General features: G+C 47.8%; 1 protein-coding gene across 1 annotated transcript in view; it reads right to left on the reverse strand.

The window, feature by feature from the left end:
- GOT1 (glutamic-oxaloacetic transaminase 1) overlaps positions 1-7,661 on the reverse strand; it is a 29,397-nt gene extending 21,736 nt beyond the window's left edge. Inside the window, exon 1 of the mRNA XM_038744070.1 lies at positions 7,479-7,661. Coding sequence (XP_038599998.1) covers positions 7,479-7,596 — 118 coding nt within the window. The 5' untranslated portion in view covers positions 7,597-7,661. The remainder of the gene's footprint in view (positions 1-7,478) is intronic.
- Positions 7,662-10,962: the final 3,301 nt, after the last annotated feature.

Raw genomic sequence — 10,962 nt, forward strand, 5'->3', positions numbered from 1 at the left:
GAGGGAAGGAAGAGGGTGAGGAACCGGGGGCCTGAGAAGGGAGTTGAATGTATGGAAAAAGCTACACAGGGCACAGAGTTGGGCCCTGGGAGTGTCACACATAAAAGCCTAAAAAGTCTGATTTTACTAGGCCCGGATGATGATGTCATAGAAGAAAGGAAGCACTTGAGGAAAGTAGTCATTTGGACTTTCCAGGAACACCAGAGGAGTTGTTCATTCCACTTGCCACATATATGGAAAATAGAATGGCATGGCCCGAGGAGCCTCCCCTCCTCCTAATGCCACCTTGGGGATCTTGCCCTGGCCGGCTGGGTGGATGCGGGACACCTGGGATACAAGGATCAGGGGGCACGGGGGATGAGGAGACCCTGCTCCACACAGCACTAACCAACACTGGGGAGGTTGTATCCATTGGGACTGCTGGGCTCTGGACTGGCTTGCCTGAGTGAGAGACAACATGAAAACTGCTCCCTTATTAATAAAACAATATTAATAATGGTGAGCACCCTGGCTTAGTAGTAAGCAGCATAGCTCAGTGGATAGAGCATGAGCTGGGAGTCAAGAGCACCTGGCTTCTAATCCCAGCTCCATCACTTGTTTGCTGTGTGACCTTGGGCAAGTCGCTTCATTTCTGTGTGCCTGTTACCTCATCTGTAAAATGGAGATTAAAACAGTGAGCCCCATGTGGGTCAGGGGCTGTGTCCAATCTGATTATTTTGTATCGGCCCCAGTACTTAGAACAGTGCTTGACACATAGTAAGTGCTTAACAAATACCATCATCATATTATTATTTTTACTAACCCCTACTAAATGCCAAACATTCATTCATTCAATCGTATTTATTGAGCGCTTACTGTGTGCAGAGCACTGTACTAAGCGCTTGGGAAGTACAAGTTGGCAACACATAGAGACGGTCCCTACCCAACAGCGGGCCCACAGTCTAGAAGGGGGAGACAGACAACAAAACACATTAACAAAATAAAATAGAAAATGTACAAATAAAATAGAGTAATAAATATGTACAAACATATATACATATATACAGGTGCTGTGGGGAGGGGAAGGAGGTAAGGGGGGGGGAGGGGGAGGAGGGGGAGAGGAAGGAGGGGGCTCAGTCTGGGAAGGCCTCATTTTAGCTTTTGGAATAGGCGAGAAAAAATGGTTTTATGTACACCTAAAGCACGTGATGAACAAAAGCTTCTGTCAGAGCAAACACTGGAGTTGCTACAGGATAAATCAGATTGGACCCACTCTGTCTCACATGGGGTTCACAATCTAAAGTAGGGGGCAAGGAAGAACTGGAATTTCATCCCCATTTCACAGATGAGGCAACTGAGACCCAGAGATATTAAGCGACTAGGGGGGAGCCTATTATGCTGTTTTTATCATTTCAATCTCATGTTTCCATGGCCACCCTTCCCCTCCTCCTCACTGATAAACTCTGAGTTTGAATTAATGTCCTTTGTACCTTTATCTGTACTCCATACAGTGATCTGCATACAGTAAATGCTCACAAATACTACTGAAAATACTGTACAGCTCTCAACTAACACTGGAAGGTGGGCGGGAAGGGGGTTTCAGATGGTTTCCCTTAGACAGCTCATATACAGTTACCAAACAGCTTTTCTGAAGGCTGTTTTAAAGAAGCAAATAAGGTGATGTTACTGGAGCTATGGCAGTCATGGGAAGGTAGAAAAGGAGATCATATTTAACCTGGAACATTTTAAAAACAGGAAACACATCCCTGGGCTGAGAAGCCCAAAGCTCATATCCAATTCTTATTTTTAGGGAGCTAGTGTTTGGAGTGAACCAGGTTCTCTGTGGATTCTAGACGACATGGCATCACATCATCACACAGACGCCGTCACAATTGAGACTGAACCTCTTACTGCTGATGGCCTTCCGGGCAGAACCACCCACTACCCAATATAATAGGTCCCTGAAGTCACTCGTTTGATTTTACTGTTGATAACAAAGGCACCTTCTGGGTGGCTCTATTACTTAAGAAAAGCACCCAAGCATTACCATCAAAGGGATTTTTAACCAATATTAATGAATGGCTTTTGTTTCCAATTATACTTGCATTAAAACCAACATCATTTCCTTAGTACAGGCTTGGTCACACTGACACACATCTAATCTGTCACCAAAACCCGCCGGTCTCACCTCCACAACATCGCCAAGATTCGCCCTTTCCCCTCCATCCAAACCACTACCTTGCTGGATCAATCTCTCATCCTATACTGACTGGATTACTGCATCAGCCTCCTCTCTGATCTCCCATCCTCCTGTCTCTCCCCACTTCGGTCTATACTTCACTCTGCTGCCCAGGTTATCTTTGTACAGAAACGCTCTGGGCATGTCACTGCCCCCCTCAAAAATCTCCGGTGGTTGTCTATCAACCTTCGAATCAAGCGAAAACTCCTCACCGTGGGCTTCAAGGCTGTCCATCCCCTCACCCTCTCCTACCTCACCTCCCTTCTTTCCTTCTCCAGCCCAGCCCGCACCCTCCACTCCACTGCCACTAACCTCCTCACTGGGCTTCGTTCTTGCCTGTCCCGCCGTCGACCCCTGGCCCTCGTCATCCCCCGGCCTAGAATGCCCTCCCTCCACACATCCGCCAAACTAACTCTCTTCCTCCCTTCAAAGCCCTACTGAGACCTCACCTCCTCCAGGAGGCCTTCCCAGACTGAGCCTCCCCCCTTTTTCCTCTCCTTCTCCTCTCCCCATCATCCCCTCTCCTTCCCTCTGCCCAGCCCCCTTCCCCTCCCCACAGCACTTGTGTATATTTGTACATATTTATTACTCATTTGTACATATTTATTACCTTATTTTATTAATGATGTGTATATAGCTATAATTCTATTTATTCTGATGGCATTGACACCTGTCTACTTGTTTTGTTGTCTGCCTCCCCCTTCTAGACTGTGAGCTCACTGTTGGGTAGGGACCTTCTCTATATGTTGCTGATTTGTATTTCCCAAGCGCTTAGTACAGTGCTTGATTGAATGAATTTATTTAGCATTTACTGTGTGCACAGCACTGTACTAAGCGCTGCTATAACAGACACATTCCCTGCTCGCAACGAGTTCACAGTCTAGATGGGGAGAAAGACAATAATGTAAATAAATTACAGATATGTACATAAGGGTTGTGGGGCTGGGAGGGGGGATAATAATAATAGTAATGATGGCATTTATTAAGTGCTTACTATGTGCAAAGCACCATTCTAAGCGCTGGGGAGGTTACAAAGTGATCAGGTTGTCCCACGGGGGGCTCACAATCTGAATCCCCATTTTACAGATGAGGTAACTGAGGCCCAGAGACGTGAAGTGACTTGCCCAAAGTCACACAGCTGACAACTGGCAGAGCTGGGATTTGAACCCATGAACTCTGACTCCAAAGCCCGGGCTCTTTCCACTGAGCCACGCTGGATGAATAACGGGAGCAAGTCAGGGCAACACAGAAGGGAGTGGGAGAAGAGGAAAGGAGGATTTAGTCAGGGAAGGCCTCCAAAAAAGCTCTGAAGGTGGGGAGAGTCATTGTAATTAAGTAACTGATTAAGTAATTAAGTTGGACACAATCCCTGTTCCTCAGGGGGTCCGGATCTAAGTGGGAGAGAACAGATATTTAATTCTTATTACACAGATAAAAAATGGAGGCCCAGGGAAGTTAAGTGACTAACCCAAGGTCACATAGGGGGCAAGTGACAGAACGGAGATTCATTCATTCATTCAATTCATTCAATCGTGTTTATTGAGCGCTTACTGTGTGCACAGCACTGTACTACGCGCTGGGGAAGTACAAGTTGGCAACATATTGAGACGGTCCCTACCCAACAGCGGGCTCAAAGTCTAGAAGGGGGAGACAGACAACAAAACATGTGGACAGGTGTCATCAGAATAAATACATTCATTCAATCGTATTTATTGAGCGTTTACCGTGTGCAGAGCACTGTACTGAGCGCTTGGGAAATACAAGTTGGCAACATGAGTGCATGACCTTCAGGCTTCCAGGCCCGGGCTCGATATATAAAATAAAATAACGGCATTTGTTAAGCACTTATTATGTGCCAAGCACTGTTCTAAGATCCATTCGGCCCTGGCGGCCCACCCCTCGGCCCTGCCAGACTTGGGGATTCATTCATTCAATTGTATTTATTAAGCGCTTACTGTGTGCAGAGCACTGTACTAAGCACTTGGGAAGTACAAGTTGGCAAAATATAGAGACGGTCCCTACCCAACAGTGGGCTCACAGAAGGGGGAGACAGAGAACAAAACAAAACATATTAACAAAATAAAATAAGTAGAATAAATATGTACAAGTAAAATAAATGAGTAATAAATACATACAAACATATATACATATATACAGTTGCTGTGGGGAAGGGAAAGAGGTAAGGGGGGGATGGAGAGGGGGAGGAGGGGAAGATCAATTGTAGTATCTGTTACAAACGCTTTTCGTTTGTCAAACATTCGCCATAAATAATAATATAATAATAACGGCATTTATTAAGTGCTTACTACTTGCAAGGCACTGTTCAAAGCACTGGGGAGGTTACAAGGTGATCAGGTTGTCCCATGGGGGGCTCACAGTCTTAATCCCCATTTTCCAGATGAGGGAATTGAGGCCCAGAGAAGTTAAGTGACTTGCCCAAAGTCACATCACTGACAAGTGGCGGAGTCAGGATTTGAACCCATGACCTCTGACTCCAAAGCCCGAGCTCTTTCCACTGATCCACGTTGCTTCTCTAAAGCAAGCACTGTGCTAAGCTCTGCGGTGGCTCCCATCAGGTCAGACCCGGCGCTTGTCCCACGATTTTATCCCCATTCCTCAGCGGAGGAAAGGGAGGCCCAGAGAAGTTAAGGGACTCGCCCAAGGTCACGAAGCAGGCAAGAGGAGGGGGCGAGATTGGAACCCAGGTCTCCCGATTCCCTTCCTGCTTTCCACCTAGGCCACGCTGCATTTTGTGTCTCTTTCCACCCCTCCTCCCACGGTAACAATAATTACAGCCATTATAATAATTATGGCTCAGTGGAAAGAGCAAAGGCTTTGGAGTCAGAGGTCATGGGTTCTAATCCCGGCTCCGACAATTGTCAGCTGCGTGACTTTGGGCAAGCCACTTCACTTCTCTGGGCCTCAATTCCATCATCTGTAAAATGGGGATTAAGACTGTGAGCCCCCCTGGGACAACCTGATCACCTTGTAGCCTCCCCAGCACTTAGAACAGTGCTTTGCACATAGTAAGTGCTTAATAAATGCCATCATTATTATTCAAGCACTTAGTACCGTGCTCTGCACACAGTAAGCGCTCAATAAATACAATAAATACGATTGAATTTATTAAGCAGAGACTGTGAGCCCACTGTCGGGTAGGGACCGTATCTATATGTTGCCAACTTGTACTTCCCAAGCGCTTAGTACAGTGCTCTGCACACAGGAAGCGCTCAATAAATACGATTGAATGAATGAATGAATGTGCCAGGCCCCGTACTAAGCGCTGGGGTAGCCACAAAGTAATCAGGTTGGACACGGTCCCTGTGCCACGTGGGGCTCACGGTCTCAATCCGCATTTTCCGGATGAGGTCTCTGAGGCCCAGAGAAGTGAAATGACTTGTCCAAGGTCACACAGCAGACAAATGGCGGAGTCGGGTTGGAACCCATGACCTTGTGATTCCCGGGCCCTGGCCGGGGGATCGGCTACCCCACCGGCCCCTGGTTTCGGGCACAAGTCCATTCCCCGATTTGCCTGTATCCACCCCGGCGTTTACTACAGTGCCTGGCACATAGTAAGCGCTTAACAAATACCATAATTATTATTATTATTTATTAATTCCGGAGCTTCGGCTACCGCACGGGCCTCGGGCACGCATCCATCCCTCAATTTGCCTGTATCCATCCCAGCGTTTAGTACAGTGCCTGGCACACAGTAAACGCTTAACAAATACCATTATCATTATTTATTAATGCCGAAGGTTCGGCTCCCCCACGGGCCTCGAGCACGCATCCATCCCCCAATTTGCCTGTATCCACCCCAGCGCTTAGTACAGTGCCTGGCACATAGTAAGCACTTAACAAATATCATAATTATAATTATTATTTATTAATTCCGGAGGTTCGGCTCCCCCACGGGCCTCGAGCACGCATCCCTCCCCCAATTTGCCTGTATCCATCCCAGCGCTTAGTACAGTGCCTGGCACATAGTAAGCGCTTAACAAATATCATAATTATAATTATTATTTGTTAATTCCGGAGGTCCGGCCACAGATTTCCATCCCTTAATCTGCCTGTACGCACCCCAGCGTTTACTGCAGTGCCTGGCACATAGTAAGCGCTTAACAAATAGCATAATTATAATTATTATTTATTAATACCGGAGGTTCGGCCACAGGCCTCGGGCACGCATCCATCCCCCAATTTGCCTGTAATAATAATAATGACGGCACTTGTTAAGCGCTTACTATATCCAAATCACTGTTCTAAGTGCTGGGGTGGATACAAGGTGATCAGGTGGTCCCACAGGGGGCTCACAATTTTAATCCCCATTTTACAGATGGGGTAACTGAGGCCCAGAGAAGTGAACTGACTTCCCCACACAGCCGGCAATTGGCAGAGCCGGGATTTGAACCCATGACCTCTGACTCCAAATCAATCAATCGCATTTATTGAGCGCTTACTGGGTGCAGAGCACTGTCCTAAGCGCTTGGGAAGTACAAGTTGGCACCATATAGAGACAACAGTGAAGCCCGGGCTCTTTTTTTTTTATGATGGCATTTATTAAGCGCTTACTATGTGCAAAGCACCTGTATATATGTATATATGGTTGTACATATTTATTACTCTATTTATTTATTTACTTGTACATTTCTATCCTGTTTATTTTATTTTGTTGGCATGTTTGGTTCTGTTCTCTGTCTCCCCCTTTTTAGACTGTGAGCCCACTGCTGGGTAGGGACTGTCTCTATGTGTTGCCAATTTGTACTTCCCAAGCGCTTAGTACAGTGCTCTGCACATAGTAAGCGCTCAATAAATACGATTGATTGATTGATTGATTGATTGACTGTCTCTATGTGTTGCCAATTTGTACTTCCCAAGCGCTTAGTACAGTGCTCTGCGCATAGTAAGCGCTCAATAAATACGATTGATTGATTGATTGATTCTAAGCGCTGGGGAGGTCACAAGGCGATCAGGTTGTCCCACGTGGGGCTCACAGTCTCAATCCCCATTTTACAGATGAGGTCACTGAGGCCCAGAGAAGTGACTCGCCCAAAGTCACACAGCTGACAATCGGCGGAGCCGGGGTTTGAACCCGTGACCTCTGGCTCCAAAGCCCGGGCTCTTCCCCCTGAGCCACGCTGCACGCATCCCAGCGCTTAGTACAGTGCCCGGCACATAGTAGGCGCTTCCCAAAGACCACTATGATGATGATGATGACTACTATTAATTATTTTTAACCCCTCCGGCCCGCGACACTCACCTCCCACCCCCAGATTGACCTTGCGGGGGTCCGCGTCCTCCCGGAAATCGGCGGTGAGTTTAAAGACCAGAACGGGCTGGGCCTGCGGGACGTGGCGGAAGAGGGAGGCGGTCGCCATGGCAACGGTCGCTGTCGCCGACACCCGCCCCGCTGTCGCCGAGACGACCCGGCCGGCGCGACTGGAGGAGACGCTCACCTTCAGCCGGGCCCGCGGGGAGCGCTGTCGCCCTCCGCCAATCCCGGAGCGCCTCCCCGAGCCAGCCAATCGCAGGCCGCCCTCGCGCGGGGAGACGGGATCCCCCGGCCAATCGCAGAGCTCCAACGGCGGGCTGGTTTCTTTTTTCAGCCAATAGCCGCGTCCGAACGTTGATTGACGAGAACATTCCACCTATTGCAAGGGAGAATAGCGTCATTGTATCCAGCGTTGCCCCACCCTCTTTCCCCGCCTCCCCCAGTGCTCGCAGGGAACGTAAAAAAACCGGGGATCCGGAGATCAATCAATCAATCGTATTTATTGAGCGCTTACTGTGTGCAGAGCACTGTACTAAGCGCTTGGGATGTACAAGTTGGCAATATATAGGGACAGTCCCTACCCACCAGTGGGCTCACAGTCTAAAAGGGGGAGACAGAGAATAAAACCAAACATACTAACAACATAAAATAAATAGAATAGATACGTACAAGTAGAATAAATAAATAAATAGAGTAATAAATATGTACAAGCATATATACAGGTGCTGTGGGGAAGGGAAGGAGGTAAGATGAGAGATAAGAATGATCATCATCATCATCAATCGTATTTATTGAGCGCTTACTATGTGCAGAGCACTGTACTAAGCGCTTGGGAAGTACAAATTGGCAACATATAGAGACAGTCCCTACCCAACAGTGGGCTCACAGTCTAAAAGGGGGAGACAGAGAACAAAACCAAACATACTAACAAAATAAAATAAATAGAATAGATATGTACAAGTAAAATAAATAGAGTAAAAAATATGTACAAACATATATACATATATACAGGTGCTGTGGGGAAGGGAAGGAGGTAAGATGGGGGGATGGAGAGGGGAACGAGGGGGAGAGGAAGGAAGGGGCTCAGTCTGGGAAGGCCTCCTGGAGGTGAGCTCTCAGCAGGGCCTTGAAGGGAGGAAGAGAGCTAGCTTGGCGGATGGGCAGAGGGAGGGCATTCCAGGCCCGGAATGATGATATTTGTTCATTCATTCAATCGTATTTATTGAGCGCTTACTGTGTGCAGAGCACTGTACTGAGCGTTTGGGAAGTACAAGGCGGCAACATATAGAGACGGTCCCTACCCAACAGTGGGCTCACAGGCTGGAAGGGGGAGACAGACAACAACACAAAACATGAGAAGCAGCATGACTCAGTGGAAAAGAGCACGGGCTTTGGAGTCAGAGGTCACAGGTTCAAATCCCGGCTCCGCCAATTGTCAGCTGTGTGACTTTGGGCAAGTCACTTCACTTCTCTGTGCCCCAGTTCCCTCATCTGTAAAATGGGATTAAGATTGTGAGCCCCCCCGTGGGACAACCTGATCACTCTGTTACCTCCCCAGCGCTTAGAACAGTGCTTTGCACAAGGTAAGCGCTTAATAAATGCTATCATTAGTATTATTATGTAGACAGGTGTCAAAATCGTCAGAACAAATTGAATAAGGAAGGCATGATTGAGGGCACCTTTTCTAGTCCTTCCGCATTCAGAGTGGGCAGGTGCCCGGAGTGGCTTTAGGATGATCTGGGGTTCCTACTACGTTCCAAATAACTGTTTCCAGGGATTGGGATCGAGGAACTCTTGAGCACTTTTAGGCGTATGGATGAGTGATCCCAATCCACCAAGACTGCCCCAATCTCGGCTTCCTCAGCTGTAATTAAGACCTGTACCAGCCAGGCCAGAAGCCCAGAGCAAAGCTACTCCTAAATAATAATAATAATAATGATAGCATTTATTAAGCGCTTACTACGTGCAAAGAACTGTTCTAAGTGCTGGGGAAGTTACAAGGTGATCAGGTTGTCCCACGGGGGGCTCACAGTCTTAATCCCCATTTTACAGATGAGGTAACTGAGGCTCAGAGAAGTTAAGTGACTTGCCCAAAGTCACACAGCTGACAGGTGGCGGAGCTGGGATTTGAACCCATGACCTCTGACTCCAAAGCCCCGGCTCTTTCCTGTGAGCCACGCTGCTTCTCCAATCACACCGTATAGCATTTGGATCAGAACTATAAGTGCCTATATATATATATATATTTGCTCTCCTCCCTTTTCCCCTGGGGACGAATCTCACTGGGGTAGCTATTTCTCATGCCTAGTCAGGCAAGGATAGCTACAGCCCTCATAGCCACAAAAGGGTGAATGCAGAGTGTGCTTTATCGTGATGGCATTGAGAAGCAGCGTGCTCAGTGGAAAGAGCCCGGGCTTGGGAGTCAGAGGTCGTGGGTTCTAATCCCGCCTCCGCCACTTGTCTGCTGTGTGACCTTGGGCAAGTCACTTCACTTCTCTGGGCCTCAGTTCACTCATCTGTAAAATGGGGGGGGTGAAAACTGTGAGCTCCATGTGGGACAACCTGATGACCTTGTAATAATAATAATAATAATAATGATGATGGTATTTGTTAAGCGCTTACTATGTGCAAAGCACTGTTCTAAGCGCTGGGGGGATATAAGGCGATCGAGTTGTCCCACATGGGACTCACAATCTTAATCCCCATTTTACAGATGTGTTAACTGAGGCACATAGAAGTTAAGTGACTTGCCCTAAGTCACACAGCTGACAATTGGCAGAGCAGGGATTTGAACTCCTGCCCTCTGACTCGAAAGCCCGGGCTCTTTCCACTGAGCCACGCTGCTTCTCTACCCCAGTGCTTAGAACAGTGCTTGGCACATAGTAAGCGCTTAACAAATACCACCCTTATTATTATTATTTGCTAAGCGCTTACTATGTGCCAAGCACTGTTCTAAGCACTGGGGAGGATACAAGGTGATCAGGTTGTCCCACGTGGGGTTTATTACAGATGAGGTCACTGAGGCACAGAGACATCAGCTGACTTACCCAAAGTCACACAGTTGACAATTGGCAATGCTGGGATTTGAACCCATTACTTCTGACTCCCAAGCCCGTGCTCTTTCCATTGAGCCACGCCGCTTCTCTAAAGCGCTTACTATGTGCCAAGCACTGTTCTAAGCGCTGGAATAGATACAAGGTTTTCAGGTTGTCCCACGTGGGGCTCACAAGCTTAATCCCCATTTTACAGATGAGGTAACTGAGGCACAGAGAAGTCAAATGACTTGCCCAGAGTCACACAGCACACCAGTGGCAGAGCGGAATTAGAACCCACAACCTCTGACTCCCAAGCCTGGGCTCTTTCCACTAAGCCACAGTGACTCTGAGATGGGGGAAGGGAGAATGTGGGGGATCGATTGAAGGGGAGAGGCCTGGTGTGAGCCCATTGTTGGACAGTCACCGTCTCTACACGT

The sequence above is a fragment of the Tachyglossus aculeatus genome, chromosome 3, assembly GCF_015852505.1.
Source record: "Tachyglossus aculeatus isolate mTacAcu1 chromosome 3, mTacAcu1.pri, whole genome shotgun sequence".
Taxonomy (NCBI): domain Eukaryota; kingdom Metazoa; phylum Chordata; class Mammalia; order Monotremata; family Tachyglossidae; genus Tachyglossus; species Tachyglossus aculeatus.